This window comes from Salmo trutta, chromosome 13, assembly GCF_901001165.1.
Source record: "Salmo trutta chromosome 13, fSalTru1.1, whole genome shotgun sequence".
NCBI lineage: Eukaryota > Metazoa > Chordata > Actinopteri > Salmoniformes > Salmonidae > Salmo > Salmo trutta.
In genome coordinates, this window is record NC_042969.1 from 48,493,736 (window position 1) to 48,517,612 (window position 23,877).

Consider the following 23,877-nt stretch of genomic DNA (forward strand, 5'->3'; position numbering starts at 1 on the left):
TTCAACCAAAACCTGATATTTCATAAAGGGAACACGAGTTAACAAATAACACAACAACTACATACTTATTTCATTTATTTAATAAACAAAGTTATTCAACACCCAATGTACCTGTGTGAAAAAGTAATTGCCCCCTTACACTCAATAACTGGTTGTGCCACCTTTAGATGCAAATTATTTTTCACGGCACTGTATATTATCACAAATCAAGACACAAAAAACGTAATCCAGTCACTCGACTACTTGACCTATAATAACCCTTGACCTGTAGATAGAATATCATTGTTTTCTTGTAAGAAAGAAGGAAAACATTTTTATCAGAGAACAATTTAAAACAAACACACACACACACACACACACACACACACACACACACACACACACACACACACACACACACACACACACACACACACACACACACAGACATACTATTCAGAGAAAATTATTTTACAATGCTGTGACTGTCACTGTTATTGAAAACATCTCTATCTAGCCTCTGTTTCCTTGGAGACCAAGGCTGTATCTCACTCTGGGAAAATTACACCCCTCTCACCTTGTTCTTGCTATCTTCACTAGCTGGTATTTGCACATAATCTTTCCTGATTAACTGATTATAAACAGACATTGTTTGTAAAACTGCTGGCTTTATTAAAGTGGGAAAGGAACGACTAAGCATATCATTTATTTGTTTATGCTTGTGCTTTCCCCCATTCGGGGAACACATTCTTTGGAATTATTCCGCCACAAACATCTACCTCTTTGAATCATATTGGTTTTTGCTGTAAGGCCTCTTTGGATAAATACATTTTCATGCCAGAAGAACCTGCAGCTCTTGGGAACTGGAGCCTGCGGCTCTTTGTACCCCTGAGGTACAGGTAGAGAATCCAACAAGCTTGCATGGTCTCACATCAGAATTAGGCGTTCTTCCATGTTACTCAAACGTAAAATGTTGAAATTGTTCCAAACGTCAATTTTCGGTGTGTTCGGGTTAGTTTTAGGAATTAACTCCAAAATTCTTAAGGTTAGGCATTAACTCTGAATGGCTACGGTAAGGGTTAAGGTTTGGGATAGGCTTAAAACAGAACATATCAAAAACAACAAGCTATTGCTGGATTCGAACATGCAAACTTTGGAATAAGAGGCAGATGCAAGACGTCCACCCATCATCCCTGTCCACATCTCCCGACATCCTCAGACATGGATGGACTTCGAATACTGACTTGTATCACGGGTGAACTGGCTGAGAATCTCTTAGGGGGAATGTGTGTGGATGGTTGAACAAAGACCTACTGTAACTTCCATTGAATAAGATCCAGGAGTCAACAAGTCAAGCCTTGTTGAACACTTTTCCATTGATATACTGTAATCTATGAAATACAGTACCAGTCAAACGTTTGGACACACCTACTCATTCAAGGGTTTTTCTTTATTTTTACTATTTTCTACATTTTAAAATAATAGTGAAGACATCAAAACTATGAAATAACACATATGGAATCATGCAGTAGGTGTTACACAAATCAAAATATATTTTATATTTGAGATTCTTCAAAGTAGACACTAGCCTTGATGACAGCTTTGCACACTCTTGGCATTCTTTCAACCAACTTCATGAGGAAGTCACCTGGAATGCATTTCAATTAACAGGTGTGCCTTTGTGGAACTTCTTTCATCAGTTGTGTTGTGACAAGGTAGGGGTGGTATACAGAAGATAGCCCTATTTGTTAAAAGACTAAGTCCATATTATGGCAAGAACAGCTCAAATAAGCAAAGAGAAAACGACAGTCAATCATTACTTTAAGACATGGTCAGTGCGGAAAATGTCAAGAACTTTGAAAGTTTCTTCAAGTGCAGACGCAAAAACCATCAAGCGCTATGATGAAACTGGCTCTGCTGCAGAGTATAAATTCATTTAAGTTAACTGTACCTCAGATTACAGCCCAAATAAATGCTTCACACAGTAACAGACACATCTCAACATCAACTGTTCAGAGGAGACTACGTGAATCAGGCCTTCACGGTCAAATTGCTGCAAAGACACCACTACTAAAGGACACCAATAAGAAGAAGAGACTTCCTTGGGCCAAGAAACACGAGCAATGGACATTAGACCGGTGGAAATGTGTCCTTTGGTCTGATGAGTCCAAATTTGAGATTTTTGAAGACTATCATTTGTTTTTCAACAGGACAATGACCCAACACACCTCCAGGCTGTTTAAGGGCTATTTGACCAAGGAGGAGAGTGATGGAGTGCTGCATCAGATGACCTGGCCTCCACAATCACCCGACCTCGACCCAATTGAGATGGTTTGGGATGAGTTGGACCGCAGAGTGAAAGAAAAGCAGCCAACAAGTGCTCAGCATATGTGGGAACTCCTTCAAAATTGTTGGAAAAGCATTCCAGGTGAAGCTGGTTGAGTGAATGCCAAGAGTGTGCAAAGCTGTCATCAAGGTGGCTACTTTGAAGAATCTACAATCTAAAATATATTTAGATTTGTTTAACACTTTTTTTGTTGCTACATGATTCCGTATGTGTTATTTCAGTTTTGATGTCTTCACTACTATTCTACAATGTAGAAAATAGTGAAAATAAAGAAAAACCCTTGAATGTGTAGGTGTGTCCAAACTTTTGACTGGTACTGGATATCTCAGATGTAAGTCAGAATAGACTGATTGGAAAACACATATATATATATATATATTTTAAAGCTTTGCGTTGTACCTTTATTCCACAGTTCACATTGGTGGAAACGTTAAACAAATAGGGTGGAACAGTATACCAAAAGAAATATGCTAAAAGAAACTGTAGAAAGTTCACCTTCACAACCAGTGCTTGCTGCTGAGGCTTTGATTAAATCAAATCCTAAAATATTGAGCAGCATACTAAAATATCGTATTACTAATTGCTCCAAAGAGAGTCCGTCATTAGATAAGAATATGTCATGTCTTATCAAGATGTGGGTGGATTTGATCTCCCGCTGTGTAATCGAGCAGGAGACCTTTCTCACTTTTCTCTCTCCCCAACCCCTTCTTTCTCTCTCCATACAGTGCGTTCGGGAAGTATTCAGACCCCTTCCCTTTTTCCACATTTTGTTACGTTACAGCCTTATTCTAAAATGGATTTAGACATTTTTGCAAATGAATTAAAATAAAAAAAACTGAAATGACCTTATTTACATAAGCATTCAGACCCTTTGCTATGAGACTCGAAATTGAGCTCATGTGCATCCTGTTTCCATTCCATTCATCCTTGAGATGTTTCTACACCTTGATTCAATTGATTGGACATGATTTGGAAAGGCACACACCACTCTATATACAGTGCATTCAGAAAGTATTGAGACCCCTTGGCTTTCCCCCATTTTGTTTTGTTACAGCCTTATTCTAAAATGGATTAAATCGTTTTTTCCCTTATCAATCTACATACAATACCCCATACTGAAAAAGCAAAAACAGGTTTTTATAAATGTTTGCACATTTATTAAATATAAAAAACTGAAATATCACATTTACATTATTCAGTATTCAGACCCTTTACTCAGTACTTTGTTGACGCTCCTTTGGCAGCGATTACAGCCTCGAGTCTCAAGGACATTCAGAGACATGTCCTGAAGCCACTCTTTTGTTGTCTTGGCTGTGTGCTTAGGGTTGTTTTTCTGTTGGAACGTGAACCTTCACCCCAGTCTGAGGTCCTGAGCGCTCTGGAGCAGGTTTTCATCAATGATCTCTCTGTACTTTGCTCCGTTAGTCTTTCCCAGTGCATGTCAGAGCAAAAACCAAGCCATGAGGTCGAAGGAATTGTCCATAGAGCTCCGAGACAGGATTGTGTCGAGGCACAGATCTGGGGGAGGGTATTAAAAAATATCTGCAGCATTGAAGGTCCCCAAGAACACAGTGGCCTCCATCATTCTTAAATCGAAAACGTTTGGAACCTCCAAGACTCTTCCTAGAGCTGGCCGCCCAGCCAAACTGAGCAATCGGGGTAGAAGGGCCTTGGTCAGGGAGGTGACCAAGAATCCAATGGTCGCTCTGACAGAGCTCCAGAGTTCCTATGTACCTAATGTTTTGTACAGTAGGTGTATATCAGCTCCTCAATATATATATATATATATATATATATATATATATATTTCTCCTTATCCCTTTCTCTCTCTCCCCCCATCTCTCTCTGTCTTTCTTCCAGGCATCGGAGCTGGGCATGCTGTCCGTCTACTACACCTACATCTTCACCTCGCTGGTAAGGAGATGGGGCCTGCTGCTGCTACTCACTAATGGAAATTGATGATGTTGGTAACACTTTGCACTAATGGTCCTGTAGAGATGATTCATATCGGCCTGATTGATGACTCATTAATGGGATGCTGGAGCCCATGTTTTCCTCTTCCTCTCACCCAGTTGCTTGGATCCCCATGTATTTATGTGCCACTTGGTGCTGGGGGGCAAGAGAGGGGGGAATCATTGTGGAGAATGATGATCCACACCCTCAATTTCCTAAAGAGAGAGCGCGATCACTCAACGAAGCATCATACAGCACCATCCCCACAGGAAGAAGAGACCACTCGTTATTTATGTAATGCTCTTTCAACATTCAGTTAATCATCACCTGTCCATGCATCGTCCCCAACGTAGCAATATTCCCTTGAAATTACACACACACGCACTGCTCGGCTGATCCTTCTCAACAAACGGCAGCTTTTGATTATGCCTATTTTCAACATGTAAAGAATACTGTTCGCTATACTTCCAAGTAATCAGGGAAGGGAGTCAGATCACTTTATTCTGCTCCCACATAGAGGAGTGTATTGGAGGGTCTATCTTTGACAGGTAGCGTGAGTAATTATCCATTCCTTTTATGTTGGGGGTGGGGTGAATGATTGAGGGGGGAGATGCCCCCTTAGCAATGCCTACCATGCTGCATGAAAAAGCATTCCCCACTCTCTTGAGCACTATGTTTTGACATTACCACAGTGTTTAAGTACTTTTTTAAAAATGTGCTTTTAAAATATATGGTGGCTGGCCCAAATCAGAAACTGTTTAAACATTTTGCAACTGAAAATGAAAATGAGCGTGTCTTATTGGAAAATGGTGCTCCCGAGTGGCACTGCAGTCTAAGGCACTGCATCTCAGTGATAGAGGCATCACTACAGACACCCTGGTTCAATTCCAGGCTGTATCACAACCGGCCGTGATTGGGAGTCCCATAGGGCGGCGCACAATTGGCCCTGCATCATCCGGGTTTGGCCGGTGTAGGCCGTCCTTGTAAATAAGAACTTGTTCTTAACTGACTTGCTTAGTTAAAAACAGGTTAAATGTAAAAACAAACAAAAAAACAAACATTTAATTGAACACGTCCAGGGTAGTCCCTCCCTATTTCAGTCCGTTTTCTTCCAGTTGTTTCCTAATGAACACAACCCTGATGTGTAACGTAGGTGTCAGTGCTGGTGCCTGTGATGGCAGACCGAATGGCTGTGGGGCACTGTAAGAAATTAAATCCCATGTCCCAGATATTGCAGCAGCCCAATTTGTGCATCGGCTGGGGGAGTAGACATTTGTAATTTGTCACTAGCTTAGATGTGGTGATAGGACAATTTTGTGATCAGCCGCTCCAGAGGATGAGAGATAGTCACTCCCCACATCCTCTGTGTTATATCTTTCTATATATCATCTCTCTCTAGCTCTGTCTGTCTCTCTCCATCTCTATCTCTATCTGTCTGTCTCTTTCTCTGTCTCTGTCTCCGTCTCTCTCACTATCACATCCCTGACTGTCACCTGCACCTACAATGAGCTGTCTGGGAAGTTGGAACGTATTCAAATTGATATGTGTGGTAGCTAATCCAGAGATCTTAACAGATACAGTGGGTCTCATTTGGATGCAACACATTTGTGAGTTTAAATTACTGAAGCTGTGAATAGTTTTTAATTCATTAAGATTAACCAAGGTATTCATAAGTAACATCCTGGAATGCAGTCATCCAAATTTGAACCATAATCCACACTTTAGATGTTTTTTTGACTCAGTAACAATCAGACTACAATTGTCATAATGCTTTGAAACAGTTAACATTTACTCCTAATTAAAAAGTAATATTGTACTGAAAATGGCACAATGAGCAATGTGTGTCTGAGCAATCTGTTATATAGTACCAGTCAAAAGTTTAGACACACCTACTCATTCAAGGGTTTTTCTTTATTTTGACTATTTTCTACATTGTAGAATAATAGTGAAGACATCAAAACAATAAAATAACACATATGGAATCATATAGTAACCATAAAAGTGTTAAACAAATCTAAATGTATTTGATGTTTGAGATTCTTCAAAGCAGCCACCCTTTGCCTTGATGACAGTTTTGCACACTGTTGGCATTCTCTCAACCAGCTTCACCTGTAATGCTTTTCCAACTGTCTTGAAGAAGTTTCCACATATTCTGAGCACTTGTTGGCTGCTTTTCATAGTTTTGATGTCTTCACTATTATTCTACAATATAGAAAATAGTAAAAATAAAGAAAAACCATGGAATGAGTAGGTGTGTCCAAACTTTTGACTGGTACTGTATATACAGTTGAAGTCGGAAGTTTACATACACTTAGGTTGGAGTCGATAAAACTCGTTTTTCAACCATTCCACACATTTCTTGTTAACAAACTATAGTTTTGGAAAGTCGGTTAGGACATCTACTTTGTGCATGACACAAGTAATTTTTCCAACAATTGTTTACAGACAGATTATTTCACTTATAATTCACTGTATCACAATTCCAGTGAGTCAGAAGTTTACATACACTAAGTTGACTGTGCCTTCAAACAGCTTGGAACATTCCAGAAAATTATGTCATGGCTTTAGAAGCATCTGATAGGCTAATTGACATAATTTGAGTCAATTGACGGTGTGCCTGTGGATGTATTTCAAGGCCTACCTTCAAACTCAATGCCTCTTTGCTTGACATCATGGGACAATCAAAAGAAATCAGCCAAGACCTCAGAAAAAAAATTGTAGACCTCCACAAGTCTGGTTCATCCTTGGGAGCAATTTGCAAATGCCTGAAGGTACAAAGTTAATCTGTACAAACAATACTACGCAAGTATAAACACCATGGGACCATGCAGCCGTCATTTAACTCTACTAGACATTATTCTAACAAATACCCCCCATAAATACACAGCCAGTGGGGTTTTTGCAAATGATATCAGTGACCACTGCCCTATTGCTTGTATTAGAGATACCAGGCTGAAACACTCTGATCCCTGTATAATCTCTAAGAGAAATTATAAACATTTCTCACAGCAAGCTTTTATCCTTGACTTATATCACTCTGAGTTTTTATCCACTTGCTGCTTTCTGGACCCGGTTTTAGCCCTTGCTTTTTTCTCTTCTATTTTTATCTCTATGTCTGATAAACATGCCCCGCTTAAGAATCACAGAGTAAGAAATTGAACCAGTTCTTGGTTCTCTCCTGAATTGTCAGGTATTTTCCTGCAAAATAATCGGGCCTGGGCCTTGGCGAGGAAAACAGGTACTCCAGCTGATTGGCTGTTTTTTAGGCAATTGAGAAATAAATATACTGCAGCTGTCAAAAAGACAAAATCAAATGACTTCCTTAATGCTATGACAGATTCTGCAGGAGATCCTGCAAAATTCTGGAAAACTGTTAATTCACTTAAACGGGGGAATTCTGCTGTTTCTCTTCCTAAGCAAATTACCTCAGACTCCTGTATTCTAAGTGAAAAAAAGTATATTTGTGATGCTTTTAATAAGCATTTCATCTCTGCTGGTTTTTTATTTGAAAGGAAAAGTGGCCATTGTGGTACTGGCAAGTTAGTAGATTTTTCGTCTTGCTTTTCAACCGTTACTCTGAAAAATGGTAACCCTGTTTTTAGTTTCCAGAAAATAACCGAAGCAGAGGTTCTAGCTGCCCTGTGTGCCATTGATACTAAGAAATCCTTAGGCGCTGTCAATTTACACCCGTACTTACTTAAGTGTGCTGCACCTATCATTGCTGGTTCAGTGACACACATTTTTAATCTAACATTAAGCACAGGTAATATCCCTAAGGTGTGGAAAGCAGCTTTTGTTCTGCCATTACATAAGGGAGGTGACGGTAGTGATTTGGATAATTATCGACCCATCTCTAGGCTCCCTTGTCTGGCAAAGATCCTAGAATCTATAGTCAACAAACAGTTACAATCTTTTCTTTCCGCTAACAGTATTCTTAGCACCAATCAATCTGGTTTTAGATCTAAACACAGTACCACATCGGCCACTATGCTTGTTGTAAATGATATTGCAAATGCCTTAGATGATAGAAAGCACTGTGCTGCGTTGTTTGTAGATTTGTCAAAAGCTTTTGACACTGTAGACCATGCTATCCTTTTGAGTAAGCTGTCATCCATAGGACTGGGCACTGATGCCTGCCGATGGTTTTATGACTATCTTAAAGATAGAACTCAGGCCGTCATGGTCAACAGGGTCAAGTCTGACCCCTTACAGTTACTTAAAGGGGTCCCTCAGGGTTCAATAATTGGCCCACTATTGTTCTCACTTTATATAAACAATATTGGTGATGATGTCAGATATTGTAAATTCCATTTATATGCAGATGACACAGTGATGTACTCTATTGCTTCAACAGCGGACCAAGCTTTAATGCTGTTGGAGTCTGATTTTAGGATAGTACAGGGGTCTCCTTTACAGCTTAAACTTGTTTTAAACGCTACAAAAACAAATGTCATGTTTTTTTCTTGGTCTAAACTCTCAGTTAGAAACACTTTTGTAATCACTAGCTTGGATGGTACTCAAATCAAACAGGTCTCTGCATATAAATACTTGGGGGTATGGTTAGATGATAGGCTTTCTTTTAAAAAACATGTTACTGAATTGGGAAAAACGCTCATTCAAGATAGGGTTCCTTTACAGAAACAGGGCTTGTCTGTCCTCTGTAAATAGAAAACAAATTGTGCAGGCTACTTTTATGTCCGTTTTAGATTATGGTGATATTATCTATATGCATGCATCGGCAAACACGTTAAATCCACTGGATGCTATTTACCATTGTGCACTCAGGTTTATCACGGGTGATAGTTACAAAACTCATCACTGTATCCTATATCAGCATGTGGGTTGGGCCTCTCTATCTGTGAGGCGAGAGCAACATGCTCTCTTGTTTATTTATAAAGCACTTCTTTTAAAACTACCTCCATATATATCATCATTAATTTCCACTAGATATATTAATTTTAAAACCAGATCACAGATGTGGATTACATTAGAGACTCCTGCGGTCTCCACAGTTGGGTAGGACTGCCTTCAGTTCCTTTTAACCTTATTTATGGAACAAACTGCAGATCCAACTTAAGTTAGACACTCTGGTGTCCCTTGCCCATTTCAAAAATGTTATGGAGGATCAATATGATGTTGTCTGTGATTGTTTCTGTTGAATTGTGTCTTTGTTTTGTATGTTCTTGTCTGTATGCCTAAAACTGTACATGTCAACATGTTTACACAGGGCACAGCCGTAAAAGAGATCCAGTTCTCAGTCTGTTTTCCCTGTTAAAATAAAGATTTTAAAAAATGTAAGAATTCCGCTCAGGAGGAGACGTGTTCTGTCTCCTAGAGATCAACGTACTTTGGAGTGAAAAGTGAAAATCAATCCCAGCAAAGGGCCTTGTGAAGATGCTGGAGGAAACAGGTATAAAAGTATCTATATCCACAGCAAAACGAGTCCTATATCGACATAACTTGAAAGGCTGCTCAGCAAGGAAGAAGCCACTGCTCCAAAACCGCCATAAAAAAGACAGACTACGGTTTGCAACTGCACATTGGGACAAAGATCGTACTTTTTGGAGAAATGTCCTCTGGTCTGATGAAACAAAAATAGAACTGTTTGGCCATAATGACCATTGTTATCTTTGGAGGAAAAAGGGGGCGGCTTGCAAGCCGAATAACACCCAACCGTGAAGCATGGGGGTGACAGCATCATGTAGTGTGGGTGCTTTGCTGCAGAAGGGACTGGTGCACTTCACAAAATAGATGGCATCATGAGGAGGACAATTATGTGGATATATTGAAGCTTCATCTCAAGACATCAGTCAGGAAGTTAAAGCTTGGTCACAAATGGGTCTTCCAAATGGACAATGACCCCAAGCATACTTCCAAAGTTGTGGCAAAATGGCTTAAGGACAACAAAGTCAAGGTATTGGAGTGGCCATCACAAAGCCCTGACCTCAATCCAATGGATAATTTGTGGGCAGAACTGAAAAAGCGAGTGCGAGCAAGGAGGCCTACCAGCCTGACTCAGTTACACCAGCTCTGTCAGGAGGAATGGGCCAAAATTCACCCAACTTATTGTGGGAAGCTTGTGGAAGGCTACCCGAAACATTTGACCCAAGTTAAACAATTTAAAGACAATGCTACCAAATACTAATTGAGTATATGTAAACTTCTGACCAACTGGGAATGTGATGAAAGAAATAAAAGCTGAAATAAATCATTCTCTCTACTATTATTCTGACATTTCACATTCTTAAAATAAAGTGGTGATCCTAACTGACCTAAGACAGAGAATTTTTATTTGGATTAAAAAACTGAGTTTAAATGTATTTGGCTAAGGTGTATGTAAACTTCTGACTTCAACTATATATATGAATCTATATATATATATGAATCTGCTCCTTACAGAAATGGAGTTCAGTTGGCTAGTTTTAATGGTAATTGAACAACGAACAGCTTTACTTGTCTTTAATTGTAGTTTCCTGTTATGTACGCCATCCATGAGAGCTATAAAGGAATGGTTGCTCTGTGATTTGTACGTGCAATAACTCCTAAATCATCTATTTAAGCCTTGTGCCGGTCACTGATGGTTAACCTGGGAAGTTACTCCTTGTATTGTCTGATTCGTCTCCAAGTACCACGCTGAGTAGTAGAGATATATCTCGTTTTCAGGAGAAAGATTCAGATTAGGTTTAGTGTAATGTATTTTCCTAGCCATGTACAGTACTCACGTTCATTGCCAATATGTAACCATCGATGATGACTCATTTGTCAGTTAGAATGCGTTTTTGTTGACATTGTGAATCCAAATGCCAATGTGAGGTGGCAGGGAATCAACAACCAATATATTGTACAATTCAAAAGCTTGTAAGGGATTTTCCTTCTAAGAATGATAAGTCATTTTCATTCACCTCGGGTTTTAATAGTACAAGCAACCATGCAGAACATGAATCAACCATCTACTTTGTTACACAGCCAACACATTCTACCAATGATCATTTTCATTCACCTACTCATTCATAATCTTAAGAAGGATCATGCAGAACATTTATCTATGCAACACAGTAGGCTTGTAACACTGAAATCAGTCCCCCTCCCATGAGCCTGTGTATTCCCATCAGGTATCACATCTCCCCCTGCTTTACCCAGCATGCTCCTCTCTTCCTCTGACATCACCATACATCTGCAGCCGGAGCGCTAGCCCTTTGACACACACTGTGACAAATGACCTGACACTCCATTTGTGTGCCTAATTTGTTTCCTCAAATCATCTCAAGATATGGCTCATAAAAAAGGGGGGCACTCTGCAAATTACTTCTGAAACAGGATTCTGGTGTCACTTTTCAGGGATTCAAGGATAATATTTATCTTCATGTTTGTTTTGCTTTGTTTGTCTCGGTTGTTTGTTTCCTAAGTGCAGTCATTCAGAGATGCGATGCTGGCTGATTGATTAAGGAGTGCGCTGGGAGGAGATTGCAGCAGCCATTCCTATTTTTCTTACTGTCTCTCTGTCTGTCATGGCCATGTTGTTTTAGAGGATTACAGACAAGCTCCTCAGAGGACAATGGAACATAACTTACAACCCATTGATAGAAACCCAATGAGCAGCATTGTCTTGTCCAACATCATATTTGCCTGTATCTTTGGGTGTGTGGGGGTGGTGTTTGTGTACAAGTTAAGTACCTCAAATCCCCAACATTTTGCAAATGAACTCAACAGCCTTATTTTCATGTGTGCGCGCCTGTCGGCGTCAGTGAGCGTGTGTGTGTGTGTGTGTGTGTGTGTGTGTGTGTGTGTGTGTGTGTGTGTGTGTGTGTGTGTGCGCATACGTGACTTGTGGACCTTGGCAGGGTCATTGAAACCGAGGATCATTGAGTGGCAGTGCTGTGAGTAGCTGCTAATACTGTGGACATTAAAAAGGGCAGCTGAAACTGTGGGAGAGGGATCCATGTCCACTCAAATAACATCAACGTGAGTTTTCTACATTGACTCTCCACATTTTCCTCCATGGGGGTCCCGTATTGAGAGAGGCTTAGGTAAGGTTATAGGAAAGGAGCCATGGAGAAGGTTAATCCAGTGGAATCAGTTCAGTCAGTAGACATGATTCTCACACACACACACACACACACACACACACACACACACACACACACACTTTTACCATCCCTCCCTCGTTCTCTTATAGTAACTCCTTGGTGTTTCTAATGTTTTGTACACTCAGTGTATGTGTCACTTAAAGACAGGCCAGTCGATGAGTTATTACTGTCCCCGGGGCCAGGGAGATGGATGACGGAGAATGACCATCAATGAGAAATCATTACGGGTAATGCGCTTGGATGTATGCCGCCTAGGGGAGAGCGATGAATTCTTTCACTGTGAATTCCTTCATTAACACATCAGCCCAGATAGCCAGCTTATTATGAGACGGACCATGTGTTCCCTCGCAACATTAATTTACCTTTCCTGCCTCCGAAGGATAGGGGCCACGCCGTCCGGAAAGTAATGAATAATCAAGAAACAATCACTTCAGTTAATGATGCAGTCGGAATTAGTCTGGCAAGGTAGTGGAGAAAGGAGTTGCGAACAGGCTGCGTTAATGAGCACCTATCTGTGCGGTTTGCGGTTTACGAGCCATTACAGTAGTGTTGTCTACTTAGCATCAGCCGACAACAGTTTGAGCCTTAATGTAAACTCGGCACTGTCATTCAAAGTGAAAAGTTATTAAAATACATTTTTGATTTTGAAGTAAGTGGCTTTGAGCGGCTGTCCAGGAGGAGAGCCACAGCATTTTGAGCAGCGCTCCCCTTGCTAATTTCTTCATAGCCTATACGATGGCAGACCTGATAGACCTTTCCTCACCTATATGTAGAGAGAATCGTCCATATTCACTTTCCTGCCCTCCCCCATTTGGTGTGTGGGTGTATATGCGTGTGCATGCGTGTGTGCATCAGAGTGATTTGTGCCCTCCAATTCAAACTACTCGTCAAGATTGAATAAATCACGTCAGGTTATGCACAGCGCCTCGTCTTCCGTCAGCAAGATGCCTAATGTCCTTTGAAGGTTAGGCGCGCATGGCTTGGTTAACATATATTAAGCCCGTCGCCTAGCGGGGGCCATTTTCTTCCTGTTTGTTTTGTTCTTCATGTTTTATTTCCTCGCCACACACCCATGATCTCTCTTGTCAAAGCTGTTATTTTCATGCATCCATGCTTGAGGAAGAGCTGACGGTGTATCTCGCTGTCACACACACGCATGCATTTATGCACACATGCACAGCCAAACACACAGAGGAGAGGGATGGCAGGGTGGCCTTGCCGCCTGCTTATCTACCACTGCCGGGAAGAAGGCTATGTACTGTATAACAGCCAGTGGCATAGTGTCGTGACACAACATGTGCACATGCAGGCACACAAACCTCTCTCTCTCTTTCTCTCTCTCTCTCTCTCTCTCTCTCTCTCTCTCTCTCTCTCTCTCTCTCTCTCTCTCTCTCTCTCTCTCTCTCTCTCTCTCTCTCTCTCTCTCTCTCTCTCTCACTCACTCACTCACTCACTCACTCACTCACTCACTCACTCACTCACTCACTCACTCACACACTCACACACTCACACACTCACACACTCTCTCTCACTCTCACACAAACACACCTGCGTTTTTTGGGGCTTGCTGGGAACCTTTGTGCACTGAGCAATGGTTGGTTTTAACTTCTGAAGCATTGCTGATGATTTTCTTTAAAGAGCAACTTGAAAAGGGCCCATATGCCATCAGTATGAGTTAGAATAAAAATCAATAGAATAAATAGTTCTAAGTGTAAATAGGATCATTTTGGTTATAAATTCAGTCTCATCCAAAACAGAGATTTGCAAGATGATTGGAAAAAATGTTATGTCACAGAATGAAGGGTACCTTGAATTTTTATTGGATTGGGTTTATTTTAATCCTGCCTACATGCCCACAGCTGGCAGCAAACAAGTAATCATAAATTCGAAGCACAACTGCATGCGACTGATCGTAATGCCCATGGTCAATTTGGTTTGACATACGATATTCCTAATGGGGCTAGTTAGAGACCATCAGTAAATTACACGATGTACTATAAATTGTAGAAATGAATTTACAAATATTAAAATAATTTAATGAGACAACTAAAATATAGTCCCATTTACATTGTGTAATTTAATGATGGTCTCTAACTAGCCCCAGTGATAGGCTATCCAATGTCAAATCAATTTTGCCACGGTCGCACACCAGCCGGCTGAAGTTAATTGGCAAAATATTTTGGCTAGCTAGCCTAGGCAACTTCAAGGCAAGACCTGGTTAGACTGTTTCAAGTTATCTATAAAGGTGAGTGACTGTAGCTGTGTACTGTTTTGGCAAAGTGAATGTACAGACCGCTTGCCACGTGCGAACACACACACAGAAGAGAGACACCCACATTAACCCCCCCCCCCCCCCCCCCCCCAAGACAACTCTCATTTGGTTTTAGTCATGGCTGCTGCGTTTCTTAATGACCAAGCCGAAAAATGAGGCCAAATCAGGAAGTTCAACCCCCCTTTAATAGTTAATCCCCATTATGTGTTTGGCGTTAAAGTTTCCCTGCGTTTCTTCTGTGCCTTCTTGGGACTTGGCTTCGCCATGCTTCCTGATTTTTATTATTTTTGTGAACAGTCAGTGTCATCTCTGCAGTATGATTGGTTGAAGTTTGTGTTGAAATATGCCAATACAGTCCAGTTGAAATTTGTATTTATCTCACTCTCACTCTCTCCTCTCTTTTTCTCTCTCTCACTCTTTCTTTCTCTCTTTCTCTCTCTCTCTCTTTTTCTCTCACCCTCACCATTTTTCTCTCTCTCCCTTTCTCTCTCTTTCACACATACACTCTCGTTATCTTCCCCTCTAACTCACACACTCACATAGTACAAATACAGTGTACAGAGACAATTCACATGTGTATCAGCTTGCTGGTCTTTGAAACCTATACTGTCCATAGCGGTTACAAGAAGTAACACTGATCATTACAATATGACAGACATTATATAAAAATATTGAATAAAACTGGTTCAACATACATTGCGCTGCATATTCAAATGTTACTCATCTCGTCTTTTTGAATGTTACTGTGTTTGCTCACAGCACAGTGTTTGCGAGAGGAAAATGTCGCCCGTAGAGCAATTCTCTAACACCAGCTTGACTGAACGGTGGATTACAAAAAAAACACAACACCACATCTCTGTTGTCTCTATGACTACATGCCATTTAAGACTCCCAAACCTTGCCATTCAAAATGCTTTAAAAGTCATTCCACTGTGACACCCAAAATTATTTGGGATTTAATTAATTCCTGACAAACAGCTTATGTAAAGTTCATATTTCCGTGTTTAGACACAGAGTTTGAGAATCAGCCAACTGAGTAATAGAAAAGTTAAAAGGCTACATGGAAAGGTGACAACAGAGAGAGGAGCCTCTCGTCAGAATATAAAGTATGCCATTATTTTGTCATATGCTAATGCTGGCATGATGTGTTCACTTAAGCATTGCTTCCTTGTACTCGAGGGGGAAGATTACTCTGCATTGTTGTCAGTGCAGATAAAATCCAGCCAGGGGGCAAAATGCATTTATGGGGCAATGTGACAGAGATACAAATGTTTTTCCTAAATGGAGACAAACCATTTAGCACCTAACTTTACTGCTTCCTCTTAAACTTTTTAGTTTATATCTGAAGTCAGCAAGACTATTGATTACTGTGTGTCGCCCTCATTGCAGCTCTCTTTCTCTCTCCCCTGTGCGAATGTCTTCATGGCTCAGTGTTGATAGCATTGCCTGCTATAGCTTCCCATTCCCCCCATCAGAGGCATTTCCTTTATGCCCTTTACATACAGTTATGTTCTATTATGACAGTAATTCTCCATATACAGTATAATGCCTGTAAATGCCCCAGAGCAGGGATGGGCAACTCCAGTCCTTGGGGGGCCTGATTGACACCAATCTTTTGCTCCATCTGACTCCAATAATCAACTAATCATAATCTTCAGTTTAAAATGCAATTCGTTTAATCAGCTGTGTTAGATAAGGATGGGGAAAAGTGTGACACCACTCTGGCCCCCGAGAGTGTGCGCCCGTGCGTGTGCTCGCACGAGTGTGCGTGCATTCACTTATCCAAATGGTGTGTGTCTGTGCGTGTGCGTGGGTGGGTAAGTGCGTACGTGTGTGTGTGTATTCACTTATTCAAATGGAGCTTGTTAATTAGTATTGAAAACTGTGGAAAAGCTGGAAGCTTTTAGTTCTTACTTTTCTTTTACTTTGTAAATCGAAAACCCTCTAAATCAGCGGCGGCCCTTGTTGCGTGACCCTTCTTCCCACATTTCATTCTCTTTGAAATGGAGTCTCTCTATTAAATGGTCTGTCTTATGCCAAGAGCTAGCTACGCTTTTGTGTTACCGCTCCTTCAGCTTTTACTTCAGAACCATTAGCGATGTTTACGCTTGCATCGCCAACCTCTTGGCTACTTGGCTTACATGAATTGGCATAATGGAGCTCTCATTTTGACATATTACTGTATTGTAATTATCACTTGTCTCTGCCAAGGCGAACAATCTGGTCGATAAATAATTATCTTTAACTGATAATAGAGATAACGGTACTGGCAGTATGACCTTGTCTAGGTCTGTGTTGGATCTATCTCAAATCAAAAGGTGTGTGTGTGTTTGTGTTGTCTGATGGGGGATGGGGGTGAGAGCAGAAGACTAATTTCCGTTTGATCCAACGGACAAATAAAGTTGTGTTGTATCAGTTTCATCTGAAACTGTTGAGTACCTGGCATCATCAGTAGGAGCCATTTCCTTGGCCAGGGCGAAATAACCTCCTCTCCTCGGTATTCATCAGCCTGTCTTGTCCATACCGTAGGTGACAAAGTGCTGCAGGGCTCGGTCCAGAGTATCAGGGGAGTCACTTGGCCTCCAGAGATCGATAGCAAGCGCTCAGGGCTCACTAAAATGAGTGTTTAGCTCCTCTCTCATTTCCATCGGCTCTGTGAGATTAACCCTGCTGTCTTGTCTCGTCTGAGTCCAACCCACATGCTGTGAGGCTCATCTCTCACATACCACCAGACGAGACGACCCCAGGCAATCTTTGGCGTGAACCCAGTGCCGCAAAAGTACAAGATTTGTCATCCATATTTCAGTGTTTTCTGTCTCGCCGCAAATTGTCTCTGTGTTTAGGATTCCTTACCTCAGAGCTTTTCATACAGAGAGCAGCATTAATTTGTAATTGGAGTGGAATAGTTCCTTTTTTATAGTATTTCTCGCTTGGGTTTTCTGTTTCTTTTGCCTTGTTTTACCGGGATTGGAGACAGGATGGAGATAGTGTAAAAAAACATTTTTTTTTTAAGAATTGCAGTTCATATTTTCAGCATACTGTATGCTGTACTCCGCAAAATTCATGGAGATTGCGGCCTTGTCCACTTCTAGATTTTTCAGGAGATTATGTTTCTTCCGCCTTACAAATGGGCTATTATTGTTGCAGGCTCAGCCATAATTCTCTGAATAATGGATCCGAGAGCGGTCATTTATATAATTAACACTCAGCAGAAAAGTCTACTTGTTTTTGATATATGCCCCTATTAAACAATTTCAAATAAAGGTAATACATCAACTCCCACTGTGCTGCGCTGAGATGTGCAGTAATAGAAGCATTGCATGCATAATTTCCGTCATCTCCTATGAACCCACAGGAATATGATACTGTATTACTCTCATAGCTTACGTCCCAAATAGCACCCTATTCCCTTAATAGTACACATCTTTTGACCATGGGGTACATAGGGAATAGGGTGTCATTTGGGACTGATCCATAGATACCAATTTTTACTGTTGACAATTCCAGTATTACCTCCATACATAATGAGTGTGAGAGCTGTGCTGAAATGTAGGGACGCTCCTTACTCCCCAGTCTTTGTAATTAAGAGGGAGCAGGACGCTTTGGAGCCACTGACTGAATTTACATGGCAATTGATATGAGCATGAAATGACTTATTGCCCAAAACACTGCGTGAACATTCCAACTATTAGTGTAATCACTGTGCCACTAGAATTGGATTTCATTATTGCACACAGACAGAGCTGCCTGGGATGAGAAGGCATTACCGTCTTCTTCCACCGTACAAAAGGATATAATTAATTGATATTGTATCATTGGGAAAATTAATATGCCAATTTAAAGATATGATACAATATCAGGAGGCACTGGAGCTCTTGGTATTGCGCTCCAGTGGTGTCTTTGGATTGGTTAGGCATAGGATGGATTTCTCTTTCCCATTTAGCTTATCAGACATTCTTCTCATCCAGAAACCAGGAGGATGTTCCATGAGGGACCATCGTCATCACCATCAGCATCCTCAAGCTCCAGATCTGACTACCATCAACTTCCTCCAGTAGCTTCGATCACCAGCAAAGTTTGCCGTTTTAAGTGGTTGTTTTTCTTCCCATGCAGTGCCTTTCTGTTGTACAGGAACACCTATGTGAGAATGTTGTTCATTGTTCAACACTATAGTGCCCACAAAGCTCATCACTAAGCTAAGGACACTGGGACTAAAAGGTGTTGTCGTACCCTCTTCACAACGGTCTTGGTTTGTTTGGACCGTGATAATTCGTTTGTGATGTGGACACCAAGGAACATGAAACTCTCGACCCGCTCCACTTCAGTCTTGTCGATGTTAATGGGGGCCTGTTTGGCCCTCCTTTTCCTATAGTCCACAATCAGCTCCTTTGTCTTGCTCACATTGAGGGAGAGGTTGTTGTCCTGGCGTCTCTAACCTCCTCTCTATAGGCTGTCTCATCGTTGTCGGTGATCAGGCCTACCACTGTTGTCGTCAGCAAACTTAATGAAGGTGATGGAGCTTGGCCACGCAGTCACGGGTGAACAGGGAGTACAGGAGAGGACTAAGTACACACCCCTGAGGGGCCCCAGTGTTGAGGATCAGCATGGCAGATATGTTGTTTCCTACCCTTATCACCTGGGGGCATCCCGTCAGGAAGTCCAGGATCCAGTTGCAGCGGGAGGTGTTTAGTCCCAGTGTCCTTAGCTTAGTGATGAGCTTTGTGGGCACTATGGTGTTGAACACTGAGCTGGTTTTCAATTTATTTTGTGCTAGCTTCTTACTCTGCATTAGCTTCTTGACATTGAGCTGTACTGCTTGCTAATGCTTACATCCTTTTTTATGTTAACTTCTTGACATTGCTGCTGTTATACAATTAGCCTCTCAAGATGTACAGTTTATAGAACACAATCCTATGTGCATGCTGAAATGTAGTCTAATTCTATCTTGGAGTATGCTTGGATGCTCCTGGAGCTTAGATTATGCAAGCTCACTATAATCTTGACACTTCCATCCTATTTGAGAAAACTAGATCAATGGAAACAGGGACAAGTCTGAGTTTCCTTCAAAATAAGGTTAGATTTTGTGTGTTTGCTTATTAGCAAACATAGCTTAGCAAGTACAGTATGTCACACAAAGGGTCTTTACTAATGGAAGATTACCTGACAGGCATTGAAATTGTGTTAGATTCTATATATTTACAAACAAAATTGTTTGTTAGCAAGTTTGCTCAGCATTACAAAACAAATAGTTTTTGATAGATTGCAGGAGAAGGAGTCTAGCTGTGTGGCCCCTGTTGGTGGGCCCCAAGCAGCTGTGTGAGTGTGTGTGTGTGTGGTCCCTGACAGTGCACAACAGTAAGGTAACAGCCAGGTCTCTGGGGAGCTCATTATTCAGCTCTCAGCTTGGATACACCACAACAAACAGAATGTGGGAGAGTTTTTTGTGTGTAGGCATGTGCCTGCCTGTCTGAGGCGCGCATGCATTTGTCTGCATGCATGTGTGTGTCTGTTAGTCTGCCTGTGTTATTAAGAGAGTCCAGGAGGTGCCAGCAGGTGAACAGCGGGTTGGCCCAGCTCCTCGTTTCTGATTGATCTCCAGGTGACAGGCTGTGTCAGGGGGCCCATCGCCAGCCTCTCAGCACCTCACCCAGCACCCCTCACTGGCTGCCAGGGACTGTCGCGGGGCAGCTGGAGGCTACCGGGGCCAGCCCCTCTCTCACACTTACTCTCTGTCTTTATGCTGCTCTTTATGCAAGCAGGGATGTGTGTACGATTGTGTGTGTGTGACTGTGAGGGGGTGGGAGGGGGTTGTGGGTCAGGTAAGGAAGGGTGGGTGGGTGGATGGGTGGGGTTTGTGTGTGCGTGCATGTACACGTGTGTACAGTGCCTTCAGAAAGTATTCATACCCCTTTGCTTATTCCACATTTTGTTGTGTTACAGCATGAAATCTAAATAGATTTTTTTAATTCTTCAAGCTCTGTCAAGGTTGTTGTTGATCATTGCTAGGCAGCCATTTTCAAGTCTTGCCATAGATTTTCAAGCCAATTTAAGTCAAAAGTGTAACTAAGAGACTCCGGAACATTCAATGTCATCTTGGTAAGCCACTCCAGTGTATATTTGGGCTTGTGTTTTAGGTTATTGTCCTGCTGAAAGGTGAATTTGTCTCCCAGTGTCTGTTGGAAAGCATACTGAACCATGTTTTGCTCTAGGACTTTTCCTGTCCTTAGTTCTATTCCATTTATTTTTATCCCAAAGAAATCTCCATAGTTTGATGACAAGCATATCCATAACATGATGCAGCCAGCAATATGCTTGAAAATATGAAGAGTGGTACTCAGTGATGTGTTGGATTTTTTTTTACTTTAGAGCCTTATTGCAAACAGGATGCATGTTTTGGAATATTTTTATTCTGTACAAGCTAATCTTGGAGTATGCTTGGATGCTCCTGTCATTTAGGTTAGTATTGTGTAGTATCTACAATGTTGTTGATCCATTTTCTCCTATCACAGCCATTAAACTCTGTAACTGTTTTAAAGTCACCATTGGTCTCATGGTGATATCCCTGAGCGGTTTTCTTACTGAGTTAGGAAGGATGCCTGTATCTTTGTAGTGATTGGGTGTATTGATACACCATCCAAAGTGTAATTAATAACTTCACCATGCGGGATATTCAATGTGTGCTTTTTTAAAATTTTGACCCATCTACCAATAGGTGGCCTTCTTTGTGAGGCCTTTGGTAAACCTCCCTGGTCTTTGTGGTTGAATCTGAGTTCACTGTTCAACTGAGGGACATTACAGATTATTGTATGGGGTACAAAGATGAGGTAGTCATTCAAAAATCATGTTAAATACTTATTTGACTAAAGCATTTTAGCTTTACATTTTTTATTAATTTGTAAAAATGTCCCCTTTGACATTATGGGCTATTGTGGGTAGGCCAGTCACACAAAATCTCAATTTAACCCAAATTCAGGCTGTAACACAACAAAATGTGGAAAAAAGTAAATGGGTGTGAATACTTTCTGAAGGCACTTTCGGTTTTATTAGGTACACGAAAATGGATCGCTCCTGCAGACGGTGAGTCACGTGGCCGTGGCATCCCCAAACCATCCCACTACCCCTTCCATGCTTGACTGTTGGTATAAGGTTCTTATTGTGGAATGCTTGTTTGTTTGGTTTTCGCCAGGCATAATGGGACCCATGTCGTCCAAAAAGTTATACTGTTGACTCATCTGTCCATAGAACATTCTTCCAAGATTATTGATTATCATCCAGGTGCTTCCAGGTGGTTTTTGGCAAACTCGAGTCAACTTTTTGGACGAGATGGGTCCCATTATGTCTGGCGAAAACCAAACAGTGCATTCCACAGTAAGAACCTCATACCAACGGTCAAGCATGGTGGTGGTAGCGTGATGGTTTGGAGATGCTTTGCTGCCTCAGGACCTGGACGACTTCCCTTAATAGAAGGAACCGTGAATTCTGCTCTGTATCAGAGAGTTCTACAGGAGAATGTCAGGCCATCCATCTGTGAGCTGAAGCTGAAGCGCAGCTGGGTCATGCAGCAAGACAATGATCCAAAACACACAATCAAGTCTACATGAAAATGATTAAAAAGCAAAGCAACACATTTAAAGTTTTGGAATGGCCTAGTCAAAGTCCAGAGCTTATCCCAATTGAGAGGTTGTGGCAAGACTTGAAACGAGCAGTTCATGCTTGAAACACACACATGTCGTTGAGTTAAAGTAGTTCCGCATGCAAGAGTGGGCCAGGATTTCTCCACAGCGATGTGAGAGGCTGATCAACAACTACAGGAAGCATTTGGTTGCAGTCATTTCAGTAAAGGTGGCACAACCAGTTATTGAGGGCAAGGGGGCAGTTGCTTTTTCACACAGGGGAATTGGGTGTTGCATAACTTTGTTAATTAAATAAATAAAGTAAGTATACATTTTTGGGGTTAATTGTAAACTCAGGTTCCCTTTATCTAATATTCAGTTTAGGTTGAACTGATAACATTTAGTATAAAAAAATATGGGAAAATAGAGAAAATCAGAAAGGGGCAAATACTTTTTCATAGCACTGCACACCGCTTGTGCTAGCTAGGTTTCTCCAGACGCCGCAGGTGGATATTTGGTGACCTTGTGTTTCATGTGTTTGACTGCACCCAGGAGGGGCATACTTAATGACCGGCTCGTTTGCACAGGCTTCTCTCCTAATGATCTATTAAAGTGCACTTGAAGAGTAATTATGGGGCCACTCCCGTTGGGCTTGTCAGGGTACACTGGGGACAAGTGATGGGAAGACCATGAAACTGTCACCAGTGTGCAGATGGTAGTCAATAAAGGTGTGGTGAGGACTGTAACTCAAATGTTCCAATGTTATTACCCTTTACACTTGTACCCGTATACGGGTTGAAAATTGCAGATTTGGACACTGGTAAGCACCTAAATAGGAACCGTAAATGTAAAGCGCACATAAAATCAACAGTGTAATGTTGTCAGGTGAACTGTTGTCCTCATCTTTAGTGTAATACTTTTCCTATAATCTCCAAACGGTTCCCTTTTAATTGCTACCATGGTTATGCATATGCTTTTTATATTTCTTCTGTAAGAAACATTTCAATTTAGCTGTGTCCATATAGGCCAATTCCCAGGAGTGTAAAGGGTTAAAGAAAGCGAAGTGAATTGGTGTGTCTGTGTAAAATGTATCCACTCGTCATTGTTTTTATAGTTGCCATATAAGAAGGGCCAGTGGCCATAGATTATGCTATTTTCAGAATTAAATATATTCATGATAAATATTGGAGGTGATTAAATGCTTTAAGATGTGGGGGGTAGTTCCAATTGTACTAAGGGCTGTGAACAACACCACAATCCATGTTGGAAATGTTCTTATGAATGAATAAATGAATCTTTCGGCATGTTTATTTTAATACTCATTCATAAAGAATTAGGCTCAACTCAGCTTTCCTTTCATCAAGTGCTGTGTGTTTCACTCCTCAATATCATAGTTCTCAATGTCCTGAATGCACAAAGTGCAGAAACAATCTGCCAATATCAAAACATCGGAAGCTAGTAGCATTAGTTTCGATTGGGGTGCAGCGAATCGCCTTAAACTTTAAATCAGATACAGAGACAACATGGCTAGGAGAGAGTAAATAAAAAAGAGCTGTGTCACCACTAAATGGGATTGTATTATTGGTCTAGATAGGGAAGACATAAGGCTGCCAGTTTGCATTGCGG

General features: G+C 41.2%; 1 protein-coding gene across 1 annotated transcript in view; it reads left to right on the forward strand.

Annotated features, from left to right (window-relative positions):
- Positions 1 to 23,877, forward strand: part of LOC115205893 (glutamate receptor ionotropic, kainate 4-like) — a 214,792-nt gene that overhangs the window by 117,908 nt on the left and 73,007 nt on the right. The window contains exon 6 of the mRNA XM_029772314.1: positions 4,187 to 4,240. Within this exon, the coding sequence (XP_029628174.1) occupies positions 4,187 to 4,240 (54 nt within the window). The remainder of the gene's footprint in view (positions 1 to 4,186; positions 4,241 to 23,877) is intronic.